This window comes from Salvia hispanica, chromosome 5 (genome assembly GCF_029641045.1).
Source record: "Salvia hispanica isolate PSC_SH4W2 chromosome 5, Shi_PSC_v1, whole genome shotgun sequence".
Taxonomy (NCBI): domain Eukaryota; kingdom Viridiplantae; phylum Streptophyta; class Magnoliopsida; order Lamiales; family Lamiaceae; genus Salvia; species Salvia hispanica.
In genome coordinates, this window is record NC_142696.1 from 30,047,649 (window position 1) to 30,072,742 (window position 25,094).

Consider the following 25,094-nt stretch of genomic DNA (forward strand, 5'->3'; position numbering starts at 1 on the left):
TATGATGGATGTGCTTAAACATCACTTAGGCCGTGCTCAAAAGCGGATGAAGCAACAACACGACCGCCATCGTTCGGACCGGCAGTTTGCGTTGGGAGATTGGGTTTATCTGAAACTTCAGCCTTATCGGCAGAATACCTTACGCGATCGGCAGTTTCAGAAGCTTAGCCCGTGGTACTTCGGACCCTTCAAGGTGATCGACAAATTCGGCACGGTGGCGTACAAACTGCAGCTCCCTTCTGGCTGCAAGATTCACCCTGTTTTTCATGTATCTCAACTCAAGAAAAAAATGGGACCTTTGGATCAGCTGCATGGGACGCTTCCCTTTGTGGTCAATTCCACTTTTCTGGAGCCGGTTAAAGTTATGGACCGACGCTTGGTGAAGAGGGGAAATCAGCCGGCTACGCAAGTTTTGGTTCATTGGGCTAACTCCTTCCCGGAGGATGCCACGTGGGAGTACTTGCATGATTTTCTCGACCGTTTTCCGGCATTCAAACCTTGAGGACAAGGTTTATTTCGAGGGGGGAGATTTGGTACGTGAATAAGCGCAGCTGAGGTGGCTAATTAAATAAGTGGTGCATGAGTGCATGCACACATGGATTTTAGGGGATTAAATCACACACATATGGCGCATGGCAACGCATGGAATTGCTTTAGTTAGTTATGAGAATTCTGTTAGATCGAATTGTTGCTCATATATAAGAGCTGTATTTCCTTTATTGTAATTTCAAATTTATGAATTAATGCAAAATCAGCTTTCTCCTCCTCTCTTATCTTCACCGAGTAACTTAGTTCGTATTGGTAGGATTCCGGTCGCCGTTCCGATCACCGGGGACTCCAATTCTGTACCAGTTTCCTGCTTGGTCTGCTGATTGTGAAGGCGTTGTAACTGATGAATGGTGAAGCTAGAATGTTGAGCCAAGTGACTAAACATTTTTTCTTCCAAATAAAGATTTTGGATTACATAAACATTTTTTTGTATTGTTACAAAGACATTCATTTCATATTATTTCTTAAAAAATTTCTAGTGTAAAATCTTTTCACTCTTCTAGTTTTATTAAAAAAAATTCATAAATGATACTCTCATCATTTTCAAAAACCTCTTCACTTCCAATTCTCATTATTATTACAAAAATCAATAAAATCTTTTTATCTATCTTATTTTATTAAAAAGATATACTCCCTCCGTCTCACTTTAGGAGTCCCGGTTGAGTTCGGCACGGATTTTAAGAAATACAAATGAATGTAGGTGAAAAAAGATAATGGAATGTGAGTCCTACTTTTTTATATTAGTATTACAATAAAATGTGAGTGAGAAAAGGTTAGTGGAACGTGGGGCCTAATACCATTTATTGAATATTTCAATCGGGACTCCTAGAGTGGGACATCAAAAAATGGTAAACCGTGACTCCTAAAATGGGACGGAGGGAGTAATATATTTTTATTAATTTCTCCAAAGCTCTCCATATATATAGGTATAAATTTGTCTCAAAGAATAATAGTCTACGTCGTTACATAACAAAAGAATGGGGCACATTGAACTCATACATAAACCCCAACTGCTTTTATGCAAAGTAATTATATCATTTTCAATATTTGTTCGGGCATGTATTAGAATTAGGAAAAGTCTTTATCCGTTACGGAGATGGAGGCAAAAAGACAGACTCTTCCTAATTATACTAATGATTTTGTAAAATAATCTTAATTAATAGAGTATATGAGTATGAGGCGAGTACAGCTCAGCTGATAGATCTCACACCGGAATCCAGCTAATCAATATTTTCTCTCTCATCACACTCCCACTCTCAACTAAAACAACTCCCTTCCCCTTTCGCCATCACTGTCGCCATCATCACACCCTTCCCCACCACCACCATTACCCTAGAATTACATCACTACATCTTCAATTCAATCAATCTTCTCTGAGAAGGAAAGGCGCGACGCTGACTTCCCGAAGCTGATAAACTTTTTTAATTTCCATCGTTAGTTTCTCCGCCGGGGAAAAAATATTGAGGCGTGTATCGGAGTTGGTAATTTTGCTCGGAGATTCACTTTTTTTTCTGGCCAATTCCGTTCTCTCTGCTCTCAGCATTCAATGTTTCGTGCGTGTGTATGGTTACATGTGGCGGTATTATGCGAAATTGAAATTTACATGTTGTTAAATTAGAGTGTGTAGTATCGACTATAGTTAAGTTTGTTTCAACTTTGGACTGCAATGTGCTTGCGTGAGCGTATGCATGTGTGTTTTTAGTAGGCTTTCTTATGTGCTTTTAATTTGAATTACTTTTGTTATGATGTTACGGATGTTCTGTTTAGTTGCTATGAGTTGTTGTTTCGAGATTATGTGAAGAAATTGAGTTATGTTAGTATATCTTGGGGAGTATTGAACAGTGTGCCTAAGTTACTTGCCATCCTCAGGTGATAAACGAAGAAAATGGTGGAGAAAATTTGTGCTTGGCAAGTCTAATACTTGATTTATACTATTTTCGTATAGGTAATACTTGAGATGCAGTAACTGCTGGAAATGTTTCACATGAACTGATGAGCCAGTGCACAAGATTACTTGAAGTGGGGGATTGTGGATATAGCAAGTTTTATGATTCAGCTTTGACTTGACTGATTCAAAGTAGCAGTGATAACGATTGATCCTTGTAGAAATCTTGGCTCATTAATGTGTTAATTGATATTGGCACATTTTTTCATTGGATGGTCATGCTTCTACTGAAATGTTGGTATTATATCTGCTGGTGTGTATTTTGTGGATACTTTTGGGTACATGTTCTTTCTCACAGCTTGGCGTGTGCTGAAGAACAAGCCCTCAAGCTGGACAGAGTGTCAGATCATGGTCTCTCAATTTTAAGTGGTGCAAACCGAACCCATTATATTACCAGATTACAAAAATCAGGATCTTCAATTGAAGAAGATGATTTTGTTTCTTGTGAGGACTTGAAGGGTGTTGGGTCATTTGATATTAATAATACATGTGTTCTCAATTCAAGCCTGAATAGGAGTTCAGACATATATGTAGTTGGTGATGGAAACCTAGAGATACTTCCTCATGTAGAAATTGTTTGTCCAGTTGAAGGTTGTACGATAAGTTTCAATTTATCTGGCACTGTAAAAGTTGGTCACAATGCATCTGTAGTTGCTGGTACTGTGATTTTTTCTGCTGCCAATCTGACCGTGGAGCCTAATTCTTCTCTAAACACATCATCATTGGGTGGGTCACCACCTCCTCAAACGAGTGGAACACCTGTCGGCTATGATGGTGCTGGCGGAGGGCATGGTGGACGTGGTGCATCTTGTTTAAAAACCAACTTCTCGAACTTCTGGGGTGGTGATGTTTATGCATGGACTACCTTGTCTCAGCCATGGGCTTATGGTAGCAAGGGTGGTGGTACATCTGAAAACCACAAGTTTGGGGGGAGTGGTGGTGGACGTGTATGGCTTGAAATAACTGATACTCTCTACATGAATGGATCAGTAACTGCTGAAGGTGGGGAAGGAGGACCACTTGGTGGTGGAGGATCTGGTGGGAGTATCATAATACGAGCTATGAAGCTGTGAGTAACCTCCTACTTGAATTGTTTAGTGCAATGCCATACGCGCAAAAGAGCTTAACCCTAACACTAATAAAAAGATACCCTGGATCCTTGGTGAGTTGATATCTGAAATGGTACCTTAATGTCAATTAGAATTGACATAATGATTGATTTTTTCCATACAAGATGAATTCAAAATAATTGTCCTGGACTTGTACAATCTGATTAACTGCTCTTTGGGAAAACTTTTGGCTGGTTTTTGTTATGGGCCATTAGAGAAAAGAAGAAACTCGTCAGAACTGAAAGCCACTACCTTTACCATCTATGCTACTTCTGATTTTGTAATTCACTAATTTGTAAAGATGATATTGTACAAGATCACAATTTAGTGTGAATATGTATATGTTCTACCAGATAACATTTCCTGTGAGAGTTAAGTTAATGTGGCCTTTTGAGTTGAAGCATTGACTTTCAGGGCCAAAACCTTGAATAATCTGATAGACCTATTTCTTCTAATCTGATCTGCTAAAAGCCCAAAACTAGGCTGGGTAAAATATACTCTTATGATTTTTTTACATCTCGAAAGATTAGTGGTTGATAAGTCTCTCCCATGGTCCTCGTTTGGGTTAGTCTTTAACATCGAATTACTTAGTATAGTTTAATTTAAATAATGTGATATTACTGAACAGGAGGGGCTTTGGTGTCATCAGCGCAGCTGGTGGGAAGGGATGGGGTGGAGGTGGAGGTGGACGGATATCTCTTAACTGCTACAGCAAGCAAGAAGATGTCAAAATTACAGTGCATGGTTAGTGCTAATCTTGCTCACATTGTAATTTTAGTAATAGACCCCTAAGGAAGATCCTTTGCTAATGCTTACTCTTCTTCATGAGTAATTTCTTACTTCCATCCCACATTTGCATGGTAATGTTTTCAATATTAAGTTTGACTTTTGAAACTACTAACTATTGCAATTACTGTTGTACGTATTACTTTTTTTTTACTGTCTTACATCCTCCAAGCTCCTAGTTACTTTGAACTTATTTATTTTCATTTCTTTAGCATAGACAGCCCTATCATATTCGGGAATTATGTTATTATGTATAGGCCGGTGCCATGCATGCCTTGCATTTTCAGCTCATCTGTTTAAGTTTCATTCTCCATTAAATATGAATTAGATCAAAATAATTTACTTATGCGGTCTTATAAAAATTCTTCCACTGTACGTCACTGATTGATTGAAATTATTGATCACAAGTTCCCTTTTGTATTTTTGTTTTTGCTTATTAAAATTGATGAATAGAATTTGAACATCCATGACAATGACAAATTACTCTCAATCGAGACACTTTTCTCGCTTTGACCTTTAGAAGGCAATAATAATTGCAAGGACGTGTATACTTTGACAGCTTATAAACATGCAAATAAAATAAATCTAGAACAACTGTAATCTCACGATGCATAAAAAACCTTGCAGACTGGTATCGATTTGATACTTGTATTGACTTGACCATGTAAATAATGTATCTTCCATTAGATGTATCATTAGTAATACATTTTCATCGTTGCTTTATATAATGTTGGCTTAATCTCCTAATTGTTGGATTCGTGCTTAGAATCACCCATTGAGCCTTTTACATTGGGCCAAATTGGAAGTTATGCTTGAACATTGCACCACCTATTGATGACTAGAGATTAAATATCACACGCAATCATTGGAAATGAATGGTAGTGGTAATGAAGACTAAATGTAAGTTGACTTTGGATACTTGCAACACAACCTAATTGTAGAACAACAAAATATAGAGACATGTGGAAAATTAGAGACATAGTAGAGAAAAGTAGTGGGTGTATTTTATTACTTTACAAACACACACACACACACGCACACACACACACACACATATATATACTCCCTCCGTCCGCCATTAGGAGTCCCGGTCACTTTTGCGCACATGTTTTGTAAAAATGATAATAAATAGTTAAAGTGGAGAAATGGTAAAGTAGGAGAGAGAATAATGATAAGAAGACCCTTGTCAACATTATTCTATCTCTTACTTAACTATTTCTCCACTTTAACTATTTATTATCATTTTTACAAAACGGGTGCGCAAAAGTGATCGGGACTTCTAGTGGCGGACGGAGGGAGTATACTGCAAGTGACTAAGCCTAACTAGGATACATAACCGTTGTGTGATACGTATTCTATAACACTCCCAATCATGTCTAGCTTGGTACAAAATTCGGAAAAATGTTTCGCGGCCAAAGGTTTTGTGAAGATATCAGAAGTTTGGTTGGATCTGCACATCTCCTGGTGAGAATCCCACATAGCTTTGACACTGCCCATGAACATGATGTTCTGAATCACAGATGCTAAGTCATGACGGGGCAGTCAGCTATGGACCAAGTTTCATAGTTGGCATCCGTAGCTGCAGACGAGGCAAACATGGGTTTGTTTCTTCTGTGATCCCAAAAATAGGAGAAAAGCATGGGACCAAAGCAGTTAGTTGGAACCATTTATCTTGATGGTGGTCCAGATAGAAGGTTTAAAATCAAACGAGGCAAACATGGCTTTGTTTCTTCTGTGATCCCAAAAATAGGAGAAAAGCACGGGACCAAAGCATATAGTTGGAACCATTTATCTTAATGGTGGTCCAGATAGAAGGTCTATAATCAAACATGATAAAAAAATAGAGTAGAGAACAAACCCTAAGAAGATAAACCGGAGTCCATAAAAATAGAGCAAAGAGCAACCCCTAAGCTAATTAGTTGGAGAACAAAGGCAGAGTGAGCAGCAGAACAAAAGAACAAAACAGAGCAGCAATGTAGAAGCAGAACAGAAACCCTAAATTTTCATTTACTTGGGGCTAAAGTACTAAACTAGTTACGGATTCAAATCTGCGTCTGGTATCATGTAGAATAATAAAATATAGAGTTATGTGAAAACTTATAGAGACGTAATAGAGAAAAACAGTAGGTGTATTTCATTACTTAACAAAGCATATATATAAAGCAAGAGAGACTAAGCCTGACTAGGACACATAACCGATGTGGGATACTTATTCTACAGTACAAAGGCACCACTTAATTTCATGCTATTGTATTGGGTATAAAATATAGTTTTATCATCCATATTTCTTTTTGTTTATATTAATGTATTATGCTTTTAAAGCTCAAATCATGGAGCAATGTACTATATGATGCCTCTGTGTTTCATAGACATCGTTTTTGACATTTAGAGTTCAGTGCCCTTCCACATTATGGAGGTTATACAAAACCAACCTATGTTTGTAATTTTGTATTCATAATTAGCGGAAATGATGTGAAAATCTTGCCACAATTTTTTTCTGTATTCATATAATTTTCATCTTCATAGGGTTTCTAGGGTTAACCTTGTGTATGGTCTGTCTTCTCTGTGGCAGGTGGATTTAGTGTTGGTTGTGATGGGAATTGTGGTGCAGCTGGCACTTACTTCGATGCATCTGTATTGAGTTTACGAGTTGGCAATGACAACTTGACAACAGAAACTGAAACTCCCTTGTTGGATTTTTCTACAAGCCCACTGTGGACAAATGTTTATGTTGAGAACAATGCAAAAGTTTTAGTGCCTCTCCTCTGGACAAGAGTTCAGGTCTACCATCATCTCCTTTTCCGATATAAAAGTTTGACTTGTGTTTATCTCTGACACATATAGGAAGTATTTCCTTGACAAAATGGTGCAGACAAAATACATGTTTAGAGACCTTTTCAACTAATGCAGTTAATAACGAATGTTTAGAAACCTAGACCTTTGACACTAAAGTAACAGGTTAATGTTCATCCATCTGGTGAAGGGACCTTTCTTATTGGAATATAGACAATGGTTATACCATCACAACCGAAAACTATAAGTACAATAAATTCCTTTTCCTACATCAAGGTTTGCCTCTGCATATATGCATAATTTGATTATTGTGCTCAATTCAATTATGTGGACTATGAATTGTAATGGTCATAGGAATCTTGGTTGTATTTCTAATGTATGTGTGAATCGCTTTGTGGTATTTATAGTGTATATGTGAGTAGCTGCTGATTAATTGATACTTGTGTACTATTCAACAATAATGTAGTTGCAGTTCCAATAGTCAGAACATATTCTGCAAAATATCCACCTATGCACCGAAAGCATTCAGGTATATCTATGACAGGCAGCTGGTTCCTAAGGTTTCTGTTCAAAAGCATTAAAGTCTGCTGTTTCTGGAGATTGCAAATGCATATTGTTGCCAAAAATGGCATTTGCAAATTGCAAGTGTAGAAATCTGTCGTGTTTGTTAAATCATAGTAGTAATCAATCAGTTTAATTACAATTACTGAATCCCTGTTGCAAAATCTTCAATACTGTTCATTTTATTCTGTTTAGTGAGATTTCCTAGTTTTGACTGATCAATAGTTTTTTTTTTCTTTGCACCAAATGTTGTGGTTGCTGCTCAGGATGCTACAAATAACATTTGAACTGAACTTTTCTTTGCTGGGAATAACCCATGATGATTTCTTGTTACTTTCCTTTTGAAGGTGAGAGGGCAGATAAGCTTGTATAGTAAAAGCAGCATTATTTTTGGGTTGTCTGACTATCCTGTCTCGGAGTTTGAACTTGTTGCAGAAGAACTTCTAATTAGTGATTCCATTATAAAGGTACAATCCTTTTTACTTATGCTATGTATCTATCTCTCAGCGTCTATAGTTTTATAGTACTAATAAACGTGGTTTTTGGAAATATAAGCTCTGTGCTTATTATATTCAGATTTACCTCAATCTTAAAGTGCAACATGTTCGAGTACATACTGTTTTGTGACAGGGAAATTATTTGTTGGTATAAAGTGGGTGGTTTTAAAATCTATTTAGTGATATTTTGATCCTCATATCTCTATCTTGATCCTCATATCTGGTAATATTGGGGGTAATCAAAATTTACAAATCCCATTGTTTTATATTAATTCACACCATAAGGTGCAACATGCTTGGGTTAATAGATTTTTGTTCAAGATTCTGTTTGAAGTTTGGTGAGGTACTTTATTTTTGGATGTCAAGTTGGATGAACCACACACTTCTCTAGTATCTTAGAAATTGAATACTTGTACCATTTTAGTGCACAGTTACTGGAGTAGTCAAATTGAGAGGTGACATTAGCAAACATGATTCTTGTGAAGTATAATGAACATATTAGAAACTACGTAAAAATATGTTCTTTTCATCCATCTTCAACTTTAGGATATTCTTTTCATCCATCTCCATTTGTATTAATATAATAATTATTTTATGAATGTTCATTATATAGTATAGTAGGAAGTTCGTACACAAATCATAATATGAATGGAAATAATTATGCTGTTAAATTCGCTGACTTGAAGCATCAGATGAAATGAGCCAAGAGAAATGCATCACCTCTCATAGGAATGCTAGGCTATTGGTTGCCAATTAATGGACCCAAGTGACCAAGTCCCAAAGCCTTGGTCAGATTTTAATTTTATAAGAAGGATATCAAACAAATAAGTGCCCTATCGACATGGCTCAAACTCAAGACTATGATGACGAAATTTTGTAACTGATTAGTTCAATGTCTTATTGGATGTGCAATTATAAGGATAGTAATTATACTCATGAGTTCCATAGAAGTCTATACATGTGTACTTTAGGATGTGCAATGTAAAGGATACAGAAAATGCTTCTCCAATTCTTCTGCTTGATTTTTTTTTTCTGATGAAATTTTAGTTGAGCTGTACCTTGCTTGACAGGGGAAGCAGAAGTATGGGGCTGTCACCCATTGAAAATTTTCTTATTTCTTGTCTTCAACTGGACTAACAACTCATTCTTTAAAAGATATTGAGGAAAACCAAATGCTATTGACTACAGTGTTTTAATGACCTATTCTATAAGAGCTAAGACCATTGTTTCCTGACCAGAATAAAACAGAACTCAGTTAGTCTTCAAACCAATATTCACTATTTCTGTGTATTTCTGTCGCTACTAGGTTTATGGAGCTCTTAGAGTATCAGTCAAAATGTTACTCATGTTGAACTCACAAATCCAAGTTGATGGTGGAGGAAATGCTGATGTTGCTACATCCATCCTCGAGGTCAGAAATCTTGTTGTTCTTAAGGTAATTTCTACTTTAAAAAAATCTGCAAATGCTATCTTGATTAGAAGATAGATTTTATTTTGGCTTTAAACCCCTACTTAATCCTTTTGGCGGCAGGACTACTCTGTGATATGTTCGAATGCAAACTTGGCTCTATATGGACAAGGACTTTTAAAACTGACAGGTGAAGGTGATGCAATAAAAGGCCAGAGACTATCATTGTCGCTATTCTATAATATTACTGTAAGATATCAGTCAAAGAAAAAACTTGTCTTCTTTATTCCTTCTCCAAGTTATGTTCCATAAACGGTGATCCCTAAAATCAGGCAGTACATTTTGTTTATTATATTGTTGCTGTATGAATTATTTTTATGTTCGCTCACAACTAAAACATCTCTGTGATTTAGTTTAGAATGCTTTGAATACAACTTCAATGCCTACTCACTATGTGTATATGTTTTCTGACATTGGCTAAACTGTTCCCTTAGAGATACCAGAGTATAAGCTTTTATTTGCTAAAATTGAAATTTATATGATGCCAAAGTATTGAGATCTTTCTACGTGAGTTGTGATGTACCTTATCTCTTTGTAGAACAAAAAAATCTCCCTGCATCAGAAAGGCATAAAATATTGCCATAGTGAGGTTAATTTATTTTCACCAGAATTGACATATATATGAAGCTGAAGTCTTAAGTTCTTTCCACTGGAGTTGGCATATGCTTTTTCTCTTCGTAGGACAAACAAATATCCTTGCATCAGAAAAGGATATAAAGATAGCCTTTGAGATGTTCATTGATTGAGAAATTGACAGCATTCTCCATTTTTGGCTGCTTCTCAGTTTTCTTGATTATCATTTTGCTTTTCTTGATGACCTTCAAACATCTTTTTTATATCACAAAACTTTCACGTGGTAGGTTGGACCAGGTTCTTTACTTCAAGCTCCCTTGGATAATGATGATAGTACACGCTTGTGAGTGGATCGAACAGTAATACCATATGCATAATGATTTCTTTTTATATTTCTATATGGATAAATGAAATCATCTTATGTTTACCTGAAACAGGGTGACAAAATCTCTCTGTGAGAGTCCAACATGTCCTATGGATCTGATAACTCCACCAGATGATTGTCATGTTAATTACACAGTGTCCTTCTCCTTGCAAGTAAGTCAGATAACTTGTAACTACCCTCTGCATCTCTTTGAGAGTTTATCTCGCCATCATGGAAATTAAAAATAACTTTACATATGTGGTGTTTATTTATTTTTTGGGAAACTGTTTAATTTATTTGAGGTTATAAGCAATGTGTGTGGGGGAGGGGGGTGTCTGAATTTTTTTTCTGTTTTGGTGTCATGGACATTGTTGAAAGTGTCCAGATTCAACCAAGTAATTCTTGCTTCCATATACTAGCATGATATAACTATAGTTTCAAAGAATTTATTTAGAGGCTTGAGAATCCACATGTCTCTTGAAAAGTTAGTAATTTCATGTTACTTCCGTTTTCTTTCTTGTATAGCACAATGACTAGATCAGTGGATTCTTGTGGATGTAATTGTTAAGGTAAAGGAAGCAACTAGTCATTAAAAAAAACTCTTAAAATAACATCACTGAGTGGGAAGGAAACATGGACCAATTATGAGAGAAAGTCTCTCCTTCCCAAGGGCGCTGTCTGTGTTATCTGTGACAGTTCTCCCTTTTAAGGAGAAACACATCTTTTATTCAACAGAGCCACGCAAAGCCTAGATACAGCTTGCAGCCAAATCCTAAAAATCAAACAACAACTTATTGATTATACAATATTACAATGAAAAGAACAAAAAATAGCATTAGCTTTGCACCCACATGTAAACCATGTCTATTATATTTATTCTTCATGCAAATTTATGACTAGTTCTGACTGTTTTATATTTACAGGTTTGTCGAGTGGAGGATATTCTGGTGAGTGGGGTTGTTAAGGGAAGTATTGTTCACATTCACAGGGCAAGAACTGTTATTGTGGACAGTGTTGGCATGATAACTGCATCAGAGTTAGGTATATATGTGTATATATATATATTCTACAATCTGGTGGCATGCTACTTGCTCATTGGATTCTGAATGCTGCCTTCCAGTTTAATGCATTTTAATTGTTTTGTATGGTGCTGCTTATGTGTTTCAGCTAAGCAGTATATATATATGATTGGGTTTTTCTTGTGGCATGCTTTCCAGGTTGTAAGACTGGTATTGGTAAGGGAAATTACTCGAATGGTGCTGGTGGTGGTGCTGGACATGGTGGGAGAGGGGGATCTGGATTTTTCAATGGAATCCACAGTGAAGGCGGTCAGAGATATGGCAGTGCTGATCTTCCTTGTGAATTAGGTAGCGGAACCGAGGGTCGTAATCAATCTGATGGATATGTGGCTGGTGGTGGATTAATAGGTTAGTATTTTAAATAGCTGTTATATTTTTAGTCTTAGAAATGCGTGGTTTCCTTGTGGTAATTAATTTATGTGTCGATAATCAAATAGTTGAACTAATGAGACATGGATATGCATGAGAAAATCTTAAATGGCTCTATCGTCTTTTCTCTTATAAATGGTGTATGTGACCCGTGTTCCTGTTTATGCTTTATTGTAGTTATTGGGTCCACTCAGTGGCCGCTTCTCAGGCTGGATAATTATGGGTTTATCAGTGCTGATGGGCAAAGTTGTCATAAGTCAACCCATAATAGTAATGGCACTCTAATAGGTGGACTTGGTGGAGGTTCTGGTGGAACCATCCTTCTTTTCCTTCAAGCAATTTCACTTGTAGAAAACTCTTCTTTATCAGCTGTCGGAGGCTATGGTGGTGCTTTAGGGGGTGGGGGTGGTGGTGGTGGAAGAATCCATTTTCACTGGTCTAAGATAGCAGCTGGAGAGGAATATGTACCGCTTGCATTGGTCAATGGTGCAATCAACTACAGGTATGCAAATTTCATGATACATAATATACATGTTTTATTGTAATTTGGGGTGGTTCTACAATAAAGGTTCCCAAAATGGGAACCATTTTTTAGATTGCAGTTTTGGCAAAAATGCATACCAGGCTTGCATTTTTAAAAATTTCGCAGCTTTAGAAGCGCATATGGCATATGCTGCTTCGAAAACACACTTGGGAAGTATGTTTTCAATAATGCATACACCTAGTATGGTGTATGCCGCTTCGAAAACACACTTGGGAAGTATGTTTTCAATAATGCACACACCTAGTATGTTTTCAATAATGCATACACCCTCGACTTAAACGCGCTCTTCTCCTTCTCTCTCCATTCTGATGACAGCACCCCCCCCCCCCCAACACACCCCACCACATGGAATATCCTCTTCATCCTTATCATCATCATGCATGTCCTATTCAATTGTGGAACCGCCCCAAAGTAGAAAATAACCTTGATATACAACTTGCTAGTATCTCCACTGAAATTGTTGTTCACTTCTTAATTGGTGTGTCGACATCAATATTCACTTGGATACCATTACGTTCATTACCTTTTATCATCTATAGCTATATTGATTTCATGGGAATTCCTACGAAATAAATAGCAGAGTGTAATCTAGCTGCACTTGTATGAAATACTGATCCATTTTTGTGCCAGCTATTTGTTAAACGGAATCTTATGTAGGTAGGTTCTTTTAATGTACTATGTTGAAATCTTATCTTCACGTCAAACATGATGTGGCTTTTATGTGGTCTTAGGTTTTTTAGCTGGGTAATTCCATATGTGCTCCTTAATGTACTTATTTTATTCTTTCTGGCTGAACATCTAGAATTTCAATATTCCTGCTATTTCCTACTTTAATAATATGTAAGTGAACTGATAACCATAGTAAACATATAGTGCAAGCATTCAAATGAAAATTTTGCATATGTACCAGATAACAAACGTGTCCATTTTGTTCCAGTGGAGGTGCTGGAAGTGGAGCTGGTCGTTATGGGGAGAAGGGCACAATTACTGGAAAGAAGTGCCCTAAAGGCTTGTATGGTACATTCTGTACAGTATGTTCCATGTTCTCCCTTTTCTTCTATGGCTTTGGGCTGGGTAGAAGTATGCAAGGACAAACATTATGCAACATAAAAGCACTCTTTTTAATGTGGCGAACATTTCATTTTAGTCTTCCTTTCATGAATATCGCATTATGTATTTATGAATTGTAATACTACTAGGAGCATAGCACATCTTTGTTTTTTAAGGGTAAAAGGTCGATTTTGTCCCATCGTTTGGAACGTTTACACGTAAATGTCCCACCGTTCAGGTAATTACCATTAAGTATCCATTGTTTCATTTTTATTAATTAATCGATGTGTACTTTTAGATAATCAATGTGTAATTTGGGTAATTAACGTGTAATTTCGGCTATCACATCAATATTCCGATCGCCTTATTTATTTTACAGGACATTTTATTCCCAAATATAATATGATAAGTCTTAAATGGTAATTATCTAAACAGTGGGACATTTTCGGACGAAAACGCCCCATATGATGGTACAAAATCGACCCTTTACCCTTGTTTTTTAGTAATGTAGATCACCAATTCTTTTGTAATTCTCCATTGTGACGCGGCTATCTTCCTTTTCACTTTATTGTGAGTTCATCTTTACAACTTAGAAAGTGGACATACTCCTCGTGATCCAATTGATGGTGGCACCATTGATTAGAGATGTGTGACTTCTCCTTCGTAGTTGTCCTGATAGGCTTTATAGATGGTATATGTAACTTTTGATCATGTTTGATTGGGATTGTTGGTACCTAGGTTAGTTGTCTAGAATAAATGCCAACTGATTGCGTTACTAAAGGGTTTAGAAGATCGTCTTTTCATAACTAGTTAACTACTATAATGCAAGAAATAATTCTTCATCCTAACCTATAGAACCATGCATGGTATATCTATCCTGATTATAGCTCACCTACTTCACTACTTTGTCTCTATTATAGGAATGCCCTGTTGGAACATACAAAGATCTTGAAGGATCAGATCCCAGTCTTTGCAAGACTTGTTCTCTTGAACAACTTCCTACTCGTGCTATGTTTGTATATGTAAGAGGTATTGTAATTAATAGGATGCATTTGTTCGTTGAATATGTCTTCATAAGTTTACATCTACTTCTTTAACATGCCCTGTCTTCTGCAGGGGGGGTAACCCAGTCAAGTTGTCCTTATAAATGCATATCTGACAAATATAGGACACTGAAGTGCTACACACCTTTTGAGGAGCTTATATATACATTTGGGGGACCATGGCCCTTTGCTTTTCTATTGTTCTGTGTTGTCATGGTCCTATCTCTAGCATTGAATTCTCTCAGAATCAAACTTATTGGATCAGGATGCTCTTATGATGGGGCAAACTTGATTGTGCATAATGATGATCAACGTTCTCCTTATCTTCTTTCATTATCTGAGGTGTGCATATCCTACTTCCCACAGTGTAACTACGGCTATGGCATGGTCAATTTATGGTCTGAGTTGTGTAACTTGTGTTAATTTATTTTCCAGGTTCGTGGTGCCAAGGCAGAAGAAACTCAGGGTCACGTACATAGAATGTATTTTATGGGGCCCAATACATTTAGAGAACCCTGGCATCTTCCTTACTCACCTCCCACTGCAATATTTGAGATTGTGTAAGAATGTTTGCTTTTATTTTTTTCACTCTAGTGCATATTAATTTTCGCTAAATGCCGAGAGATATTTTCACATTTCCAGATTGGTGGTTTCCTGTTTGACCAGATTTTAATGTGACATCTATGGTCCAGTTATAACATTTTTAATATTCTCTTATTATTTGTCTGAAAGCCGCATTTGTATCAAAAATTCTTTCTATACTGTGCTGGATTTTAGTTTTGTTTGATGTTCAGGGTATGCCATATTTACTTGATTCATTCATACAATGTATATGGACTTGATATCTTTCATGTTCAGGCCAACAATTTCTGTAGTCACCAGCCATATTTATTTGCCAATGCAGGTATGAAGATGCCTTTAACAGATTCATTGACAAGATAAACTCTGTTGCTGCATATGAATGGTGGGAAGGGTCAGTTCATAGCATACTTTCAGTCCTTGCATATCCTTGTGCCTGGTCCTGGAAACAATGGCGTAGAAGAAAAAAGATTCATCAGCTTCAGGAGTTTGTTAAGTCAAAATATGACCACTCTTGTCTACGCTCTTGCAGATCTCGTGCTCTATATAAAGGAATGAAGGTCTTTTGGATATTCTTCATGCTTATTTACATATTTAATTGATTAATGCACTTATGTATGATCTTATACTTGTCCAAATATTAAAAATTATACTTCCTCCGTCTACGAAGAGTGTGGGTCTTATTGTCATTTTTGTCCATCCACCAAGAATGTGGTGTTTCCAGATATTTACAAAACAAAACACTTACTTTTAGTTTTTCATGATAAAGCTCTCTTACCCAATGCTTGTCCAACACCCAATACCATAAATCTCTGTTTGCAAAAGTTGATTGAGCAGAAGAGGATGATTGCATATGTGCATGGAATGCTTGTGAATTTTGATCTTTTTACATGTGAAATTCCCTTTTGGCAGGTCGGAGCAACTCCTGACTTGATGGTTTGTTACATTGACTTTTTCCTTGGTGGTGATGAAAAACGAATAGACATGGTATCCAGTGTGCAGAAAAGATTTCCAATGGGAATTATTTTTGGAGGGGATGGAAGTTATATGTCTCCTTATAATCTGTACAATGATACATTATTGACAAACCTTATTGCTCAGGTAACTTTAATGTTTCAATCCGCTGTTTCAGAATTAATAGGAATTTGTGATAGGTAAACACAGGCGGGAACTGCTAATAAATTCCTTTTCTCCATTTTTCCACGTGAAATTCTTCTCAACACTTGTCAATTCTATTAAAAAAGTTTTCTCAAAAATTCAGAACAATCTTCTCCATAATACAGTAAAAGAAAGACCAGGAGATCTAGAGAAAATTTCTATTTCAAAACAGCCCAACTATTATAGCTTGATATGATGATGATGATGATGATGATAATGAAAAATTATATATGTATATGATTTCTGATACTTCATAACAATAAAGTGATTTATTTGTCGTTTATTCTCATACAAGATATTCCAATTTCAGCATGTACCTCCATCTGTCTGGAAGCGCTTTGTTGATGGCTTAAATGCCCAATTGAGAACTGTGAGACATGGATCTATACGGACGGCTCTGGCTCCCGTTATCAATTGGATGACTACTCACGCTAACCCCCAACTTGACTTTCATGGTTCTAAAATCGAGCTGGGGTGGTTCCAAGCTACATCTAGTGGGTATTATCAATTGGGAATTTTAGTACTGGCTGGTGGTTGTTCTCTGCAAGATCTTCATCACTCCGACTATATGGATAACTGTGATGCATCATCGAGGTAGTAAAGTTTAATATGATATCAATTAATCATGTTTGCTTAATTGAATAACACGTGTTTTATAAATTGTTCTTTTTTTGTCTCTTTAGCTAACATGATAAATTTTTCTCCAACTGAGAACTGCAATACTGCATCAGTGATGGAAAATTTCTATTAGCCTTTTTAGTACTCCTCTGTTCCTTGCTAATGGAGTCACATATTTTCCCCACGTAGATTAAGAAAGAAATGTTTAGTATGTTAAGTGGAAGGAGAATAAAGTAGGAGAGAGAATAAAATAATAGAGATGAAGAGAGAATAAAGTAGGAGAGAGTATTACCTTTTTTCCCAAAATTAGAAATGACTCAATTATCTTTGAACTTCCCGAAATGGAAAATGGCTCAATTATGTACTTCACAGTAATTCGCTTCACTATCAATTTTTGTAGATAAATCAAAACTGTCCATGTGCTATCTCAAAACAACCAGAGAAATGCAATAATGTGCATACTTTTGAAGCTGTATGCAGCTCATCTATCTCGTTTCTGTTCCCTAGTAGAAATGTTACTGAATCTCTACACACATTTGGCATCTGTATTTTTGAAGCACCTTTTTCATCTGTGTGATGTTGACCTGCCACTCACTTGAAACAAATAGTAATGAAACTAGTCATTCTGTTTTCTTTTCTCCTATTTGTATATACTTGCCGAGTGTCGTCGAATTACATCAGCGCTAAATATTTGCTCCTTGAAGTGAAAATGTTTAGCCTTAAAGTTCCTGGCCGATCTCATTATTTCCTTCTGCAGTTTTAGGAACTTCACTGCAGGAGCACAAAAGAGTGCCAAGCATTCAGAAGAGAGCCAGGCCTATACAAGTAGTTTGCTCCTCCGTAAAAAGATTATTAAGGGCTTCAATGAGGGTATTATAAATGAAGCTACCTTGAAATCACTAAGCTATAAACGGGACCTTTTCTTCCCATTTTCTCTATTGTTGCTCAACACCCGGCCTGTTGGCAGACAGGTATTGCAAGTATGTGGTATGTTTGTGAGTACAATGTTCACACTTTGACATTTGCTTACTTCTGTTTCAGGATACTGTACAGCTTTTGATTACCGTCATGCTCTTGGCTGACCTTTTTGTCACTCTCCTAATGCTCTTTCTGTTCTACTGGATAGCTCTAGGGGCTTTCCTTGCTGTGCTTTTAATCCTTCCTCTGTCATTGCTCTCGCCCTTTCCAGCAGGCTTGAATGCCTTATTTACTAATGGGCCTAGGAGAGTTTCACTTGCTCGTGTCTATGCCTTGTGGAATGCTAGCTCAATCTCAAATATTGTGAGTATTACAAACATTAACATTTTTACTTTCACCTAAGAAAGAACACTCCAAATAATAGTACAATAAGGGAAGAAAAGCTAAGAGGGGATGTGGCATTGACTATATGCTTCAGACTCCTGATTTAGATTGTAAGGGTAGATGCTGTCTGCTATATGAACACCAACTGAAAAATTAACAAATAATGTAGTGGAAAGCAAAGAAAAAACAGGGAAATGCTGCACTTATTTGAACCAAGTGCCAACGTATTTTAGATTAATCTTGATAAAAAAAAAAATCAGTTAGACAGTGGCCTGTCTTGATGCTTGAAAGATACCCTTTACAACTAGTTTACTTTAGTTGAATACACTTTTTTATTGGTTTTGACTGCTTTGATAAACTAACCTATTTTGAGAGCATTTCTGGCTGTTTGTGGATAGTATGGATTATCTTGACATGGTTGTTTTTGTATCTCGATATGAAAGCCTTATTTATATCTGCTCTGAAAATCCTCCCATTGATTGAAAGAAGATAAATCATCTAAAGCAATATAGATTGTTGCTTTAGGGTTTAGCCGCAACTGAGCTGCAACCAAGAAATGCAGTGGATCCAATTAAGTATTTAAAGGAAATTGTCTATAATTACTTCTTAAGTTAGCCATAGCTTGCTTGCAGGGGCCCAATGAATATTGTCTAATTATGTGACATGTGTTCTACCAAGCCTTCCTCTTGTTTTGATTGGAGAAACTCGTCAATGTCCTATGCCGTTTGGGGCTGCCAGAATGTTAATATGTCACCTCTATGCATTTTGTAACTTATTTTTCTTTAAAGGGAGAGACAATAGAGAATCGCATTGATTAGTATTTTCCTAAATAACCTTGTTTTGTTTGGGCTGGGATTTAAAGCATCACTCTGGGAAACCTAATTATGGTTCAAAAAGAAATTTATTCGTAAAAAGTGACATGGTTCTTAGTTTTAACTTATGATGGCTGCTTTCAGTTGTTTAATTATACCATTTTGTGTTTTTTTTCAGGTTGTGGCATTCATCTGTGGCCTGATTCATTACATCATCACTATAGTGAAGTCCCAGGAAGAGACAAATGCTTGGCGTTCAAGGTAACTTTTTTTTGACAACATGAGAATATTATTTGAACATGTTGGATGGGATTTTATTTATGTAGTTACTTTAATTCACCACACTAAGTTTCAAAAACAGACCTAATAATTTCTAATTAGAAAAAAATGTCTCCCTTGACATTTTCTCTTTTCTACGAATTGCACAAATGGGTTATACTTGTATGAAAACTAAACTCTCAAGGGGCAGTTTGCAAACATACTGGGCTTTCTCACCCCAAAGCTGTGGACAGATCTTCATATATTGATAAGATTTGTAATGGTATCCATGTGTATTACATGAATGTTGTTTAATAGTGCAAATATAGATATATGCAGTTATATAATATGATGCAAATACATTCCTTGATATCGACATTATGATATAAATAGACAGAGAGAAGCTCACTGTAATCAGAACATATATGTGACTGCCTCAAGATTTTATGAGGTGGTAGTATTAATTGCATAGCTTCGTTTTTTTGGGGGAAATAACAAAGCACAAGTAGGTCTTTATTATTATTCCTTTGATGGAAAATCTGCACAGCAGACTAGCTGTTGCGTAAATGAAGAGTCAGAACCTGCGGTTTTGTCATAGTTAGTTTGACCATGTAACATTTTAATGGCAGGGAAGACGATACGTGGTGGCTTTTGCCAAGCATACTTATGTTGATTAAAGTAGTGCAAGCCCGACTCGTAGATTGGAACATTGCAAACCTGGAAGTTAAGGACCTGTCCCTCTTCAGTCCTGATCCTGATACTTTTTGGGCATATGAATCAGGTTCTTGATTCATCCATGCATAACACCACAGCACCAAACTTTCACTGTACAGATATATTCTTGCATAATAGAGAGTGAGGTCATTTTGTTTATAATACTTGTTGTGTACATATTGACTTTTGCAGTTGATTGTTAGGCATGATAGAAAGAGCTAGTGAGACGACAGTATGCAACTCTCATTTGATTAATTAAATTTTTACACGTATGTCATGATTCTTATGTATCATTAGGCAAAGCAGTCTGCGCTTTGCTTCCTAAAAAATCTAGCGTCTGAATTTATCATCTCAAGGTAAATTTCATTTTTAAGTTTAATAAATTATACTTACTCCGTCCTGTAAAAATAGAAACATTTTCCTTTCCATCCATCTCATAAAAATAGTTCATTTTCACTTATGGAAAGTTCTTCCCAACTAATTATTCATGGAGTATCAATTTATTTACAACTTATATCATTAGGTATGACATTAAACACTGATAATAATAAATAATGTGTGTTTTACTATCGACTAACATTTCTTTAACTATTTTTCCTCCTCTCTCTTACTTACCTATTACTCCATTCGTCCGCTATTAGGAGTCCCGGTTTACCATTTTAGTTTGTCAGCCATTAGGATTCTCGGTTTACCATTTTAGTTTGTTAGTCATTAGGAATTCTGGTTTACTTTTACTATAAATAGTAGATAGACTACACTTTCCATTAGCTTATTCCACTCATATTCAATCATAAAACTAATATATAAAATTGGCCTCACATTTCACTATTTATCTTCGACTAAAGTCCCTTTTTGGTCTTTAACATATGATGATTTTTTGATTTTGGTCCAGAACATTATCTTTTGAATTATTCGGTCCCTCACAAATAAAAAAGGGTCACATTTAGTCTGAATTGGACGGAACTGTTAAAATTTAATAGTCAACGAATTTTGAAGAGCTGTCGCAACAGCAGCAGCCAAGAAATCTGGCTCTGGTGACTGGTGCGCTGGTGCAAAGTATTTCAATCGTAAATTTCTTTCCCGGAATGTTGAAAATTGGGGCACAATCATAGTAATCACTGAACTTGACTGCATCAAAAGTTGCGCTGGAGATTAGCAATTTGATATGGACGAGCTCGAGCAACATCCTTGAGCAAACTGAAAAGAATGTCTGCATTGACGGTTTGGTCATATGCCTCATCCACCATTATCACACTGTAGCTGGCGAGAATCGGCTCTTTGCGAAGCAGTTTACGAAATTCATGGAGTAACTGTCATGTGTTTCAGAACTGTATTCTTTGATGTGCGGGCATTCAAATCAAATCAAGTAGCCGACTTCATGCCCTAATTTCACCCCCTTCTCTCAAGCGGCGACGCTCACGGCCGCCACTCGCCTTGGCTGCGTGTATCCCTCCTCGTCAAGAAATTGTGGTATCTGCGTCATCTTCCCGGAGCCGGTTTCTCCCAAATCTACTTGGGTTCTTGAAAAACGATGTACCGAGAAAGAAGAAGAATCAGAAAGAAGGGAGTTCTTTTTTTATTTTAGATTTGGGTTAATTAGACATTAGAAATTAATAAAATATAATTATTAATTTAATCCGGTCAAAATCGAATTAAAATTCGTTGACGGTTAAATTTTAACAGTTCCGTCCAATTCAGACTAAATGTGTCCCATTTTTATTTGTAAGGGACCGAATAATTCAAAAGATAATGTTCTTGACCAAAATCAAAAAATCGTCATATGTTAAGGACCAAAAAGGAACTTTAGTCTTTATTTCCACTCGCTTTCCTTTGCATTTATTAAAAGTCGTGTTGAACTCAAATTGACCTCGTAATGATACACAAAGAGAGTGCATTAATTCTCTTATCATCTCAAGTATTCCTATTTTTATGGAACATCGGGAGTATAATGAGTTCAATAATTTTATAGTTGGATGCAATAATAAAAATGGGAATCACGGACTCATGGTAAGAAGTGACACTCATTTGACATGTATGCATTAAATCAAAACTCATTCCTATATTAGAATTAATGCTAAACTAGAGCCATTAGATATGATTATCAACTGCCTAAATAACGATATATTATAGATTTATTATTGATTTTATGCAGTAAGGGTAAATGAGAGAATCAATCTTTCGGTAATTTTGGAATAATAGATGATAATGTAGATTAAATTGATAATGTCCTAGTGCAATGTAGATAATGCACTCAACGCTTTGTTATAATGTTGTCGATTTTTCAAATTTATAATGTCTCATGTCACTTCCAATGACATTTGCCAATCCTGAAAGAATCTCAAAAAACTCTCTCGATTTTTAAATTATTTTTTGATTTAACAAAATCTCAGTTGCATATGTTCGGTGAATAAATTTGCATGAAAAATGTATTACATATATCTATAGTGGCATACTCCGTTCGTCCGCAAATAGGAGTCTCATCTTTTCGGTACGGGTTTTAAGAGATGTTAACGAAAGTATGTAACAAAAATTTAGTGGAATACGGGTCTCACTTGTATATATTAGTTTTAAATGATATGTGAGTGGAATGCGTTGGTGGAATATGAGGTCTTTTTACTAATTATGGTAATTATGAACAGGGACTCTCATTCGCGGACATATCAAAATAAAAAAAATGAGACTCCTATTCGCGGACAGGTGATTATAATATAATGATCTTAATTGCATAGTTATGATTCCATATGTCAATGTACATATCCCTAAGTTCAGTATACATAATGTCGAAAGAAGTGTACTCCATCTGTTTCCCAAAAATATAAACTCTTTCTTTTTTGGCATGTTTTCTAAATATAGAAACTTTTCAATTTAGGAAATAAACCCAACAAGCCACCAATACTAAATCCACTACTTTTTCTCTTCATCTCTCTTACTTTACCAATTTTACATTATAACATGTGTCATTTCCAAAGTTCCTATTTTTAGAAAACAGAGAGAGTAATGTTTAAGCGTATTTTCAAATTTGCAAGCAAGTACGGTTTTATGAAGTACTCCATCCGTCCCCCCAAATTAGACCTAGTCTAAATATAGTTTTTTTTATCTAATTACACACCACTAATAATATGGATCCCACGATCACTAATACTACTCCCACTACATTTTCCCTCCCTCTCTTACTTTTTCACATCACCCTCTTACTTTGTCAATTGTACATTAAACCTGTGTCATTTATCATTTACAAATCTGTCTATTTTTTTAGGACGAAGGGAGTATATTGTAGTGGTGTAATGAACCTAGTGAAATGTATATAATGCCCTAAGTGCAATGTATATAACGTGTGCTAGGTGGTACTAGGCATCGTTGGTGTATGTGGCATATTATGTTGAAACTTCCTGACAAGGTGCTGATGCATTTATTTTTATAGAAAACCGCAGGAGGGGGAGGGGGAGGGGAGTCTACTACTACAATCCGAAATATGTACCCATTTTGTTATTTGTTCCATTTGTGGGAAAAACGTCATCCGTGATGGCGTTTTTTTAATTAATTAGTGATTTTTTACAAATACAGTCTTTAAGCAAAACGCCATTAAAATTGGCGTCTTTGATTTAAAAACGCCAATTCCGTTGGCGTATTTAATCAATTACCGAAAAAGAAAATCTAAATTCTTAATTTATACACGCCGATTCAGTTGGCGTGTTTAAATAATTTTCTGAAAAAAAAATATAAGTCAATTCAGAAACGCCGATTCGGGTGACGTTTCTTCCCAGAATGTATAATATATCAGATTCTCCTCCCCAAATCGCCAAAACTTATCTTCAACCCACACACAACAGCTTTGAACCGCGATTTCGCCCTCCCTCTTGCAATTAATTGCATCAACAAGGAGTGAATCGGTGATTCTTCCGCATATTTGATATATTCTTCGGTTAGTATGCTTATTTTTTTTTACAATATTGGAGTAATTGTTTGGTAGGTATTTGATAAGGCTAATTTCATGCATTGGTTATGAGGTTAAATTCAACAATTTCCTAGGTCTAACACAGTTTGTAAGCCAGGTCTGTAGAGGAAAATTCCAGATCCGGGAAGAAGGAAGGAAGTTACCTGGAGAAGGAGTCTGACAGGGAAATTGAGCAAAAAGGAAAGAAAAAGTCAGCAGACGGAGGAGATTCCAGACGGAGGGCAAAAAGGAGAATTCAAAGAAGAATCTAGAAGCTCAACTCCGCACTTATAAATAAGAGCACGCGACATGCCTGAGGGCATCCATCATCCACATTTTAGCTCTTAGCTCACTTCTCACACTCTACACACACATTAGGGTACCAAATTCAGGGGGTTCGGGTTCGGAGTTGGCATCATCGTTGTGTACCATCGTCTCTACGAGAGGCGAAGAAACAAATTATCGCTTTCTATTTTTAATTTCTGTCGTGAATTCCCGAGCCTTCGCTGTTTGAAGCTCGGCCTTATTTTGTTGAATCTCTGTTGAAGTCGTACTAATTTAGCTATGGAAGTTAATGCTACGTTTTCGTTTCATGTTTATGTTGCTTGTTGTTTTACCTTGGATGTTTTTCGCAATTGATCTAAGTTGTTTGAGTTGAATGGTGTTGAACTGAAGTTAATCGATCGATTTGGTTTGTATCAGTGTAATCGGAGATGGGGATTGTTGTGTTTTGTCGTGGATGGCTTGGATTCAGACCTGATGAAGTGTTCGAGGCTTAGATCTGTTTGATTCATGCATGGTTTTGAAGTTTAATTCCTGTTTTCTTATTTGCTTCGTCTAGTAGTAGTAGATCTGTTTTATTTCTTTAGTTGATCGTAATCTGATAGTTTAATTCGACATGCTCTGTTTTTGATCTATTGTTTACTCTGTTTTTTGCATTTTGTGATCGAGAATCGTTGGTGAAGATGAAGCTAGATGTTAGTTAAATC

General features: G+C 36.3%; 1 protein-coding gene across 3 annotated transcripts; it reads left to right on the forward strand.

The window, feature by feature from the left end:
- The first annotated feature begins 1,755 nt into the window (after positions 1 to 1,755).
- Positions 1,756 to 20,443, forward strand: LOC125188681 (MraZ). 3 transcript variants are annotated; one of them, XM_048085680.2, is made up of 23 exons: positions 1,756 to 2,128; positions 2,495 to 3,563; positions 4,232 to 4,347; positions 6,962 to 7,170; positions 8,091 to 8,210; positions 9,547 to 9,675; positions 9,772 to 9,897; positions 10,569 to 10,624; positions 10,719 to 10,818; positions 11,569 to 11,686; positions 11,863 to 12,072; positions 12,271 to 12,595; positions 13,575 to 13,668; positions 14,608 to 14,716; positions 14,804 to 15,072; positions 15,166 to 15,290; positions 15,635 to 15,869; positions 16,222 to 16,410; positions 16,778 to 17,061; positions 17,843 to 18,056; positions 18,127 to 18,366; positions 19,378 to 19,460; positions 20,087 to 20,443. In XM_048085680.2, exons 2-23 carry the CDS (start codon positions 2,707 to 2,709, stop codon positions 20,244 to 20,246), a joined length of 4,368 nt encoding a protein of 1,455 aa, XP_047941637.1. In that variant the 5' UTR covers positions 1,756 to 2,128; positions 2,495 to 2,706; the 3' UTR covers positions 20,247 to 20,443. The 3 variants fall into 3 exon arrangements, with proteins under 3 accessions (XP_047941637.1, XP_047941636.1, XP_047941639.1); XM_048085679.2 differs by having other exon boundaries at positions 1,756 to 2,030; XM_048085682.2 differs by having other exon boundaries at positions 1,756 to 2,030; positions 9,547 to 9,651.
- The last annotated feature ends 4,651 nt before the right edge of the window (positions 20,444 to 25,094 follow it).

Coding starts and splice junctions, on each gene's coding strand:
- LOC125188681 (XM_048085680.2), top strand. CDS start 2,707: ATGGTCATGCTTCTACTGAAATGTTGGTATTATATCTGCTGGTGTGTA. Junction 12,073..12,270: donor GGCTGGTGGTGGATTAATAG/GTTAGTATTTTA, acceptor GCTTTATTGTAG/TTATTGGGTCCACTCAGTGG. Junction 17,062..17,842: donor AACTGTGATGCATCATCGAG/GTAGTAAAGTTT, acceptor TTCCTTCTGCAG/TTTTAGGAACTTCACTGCAG.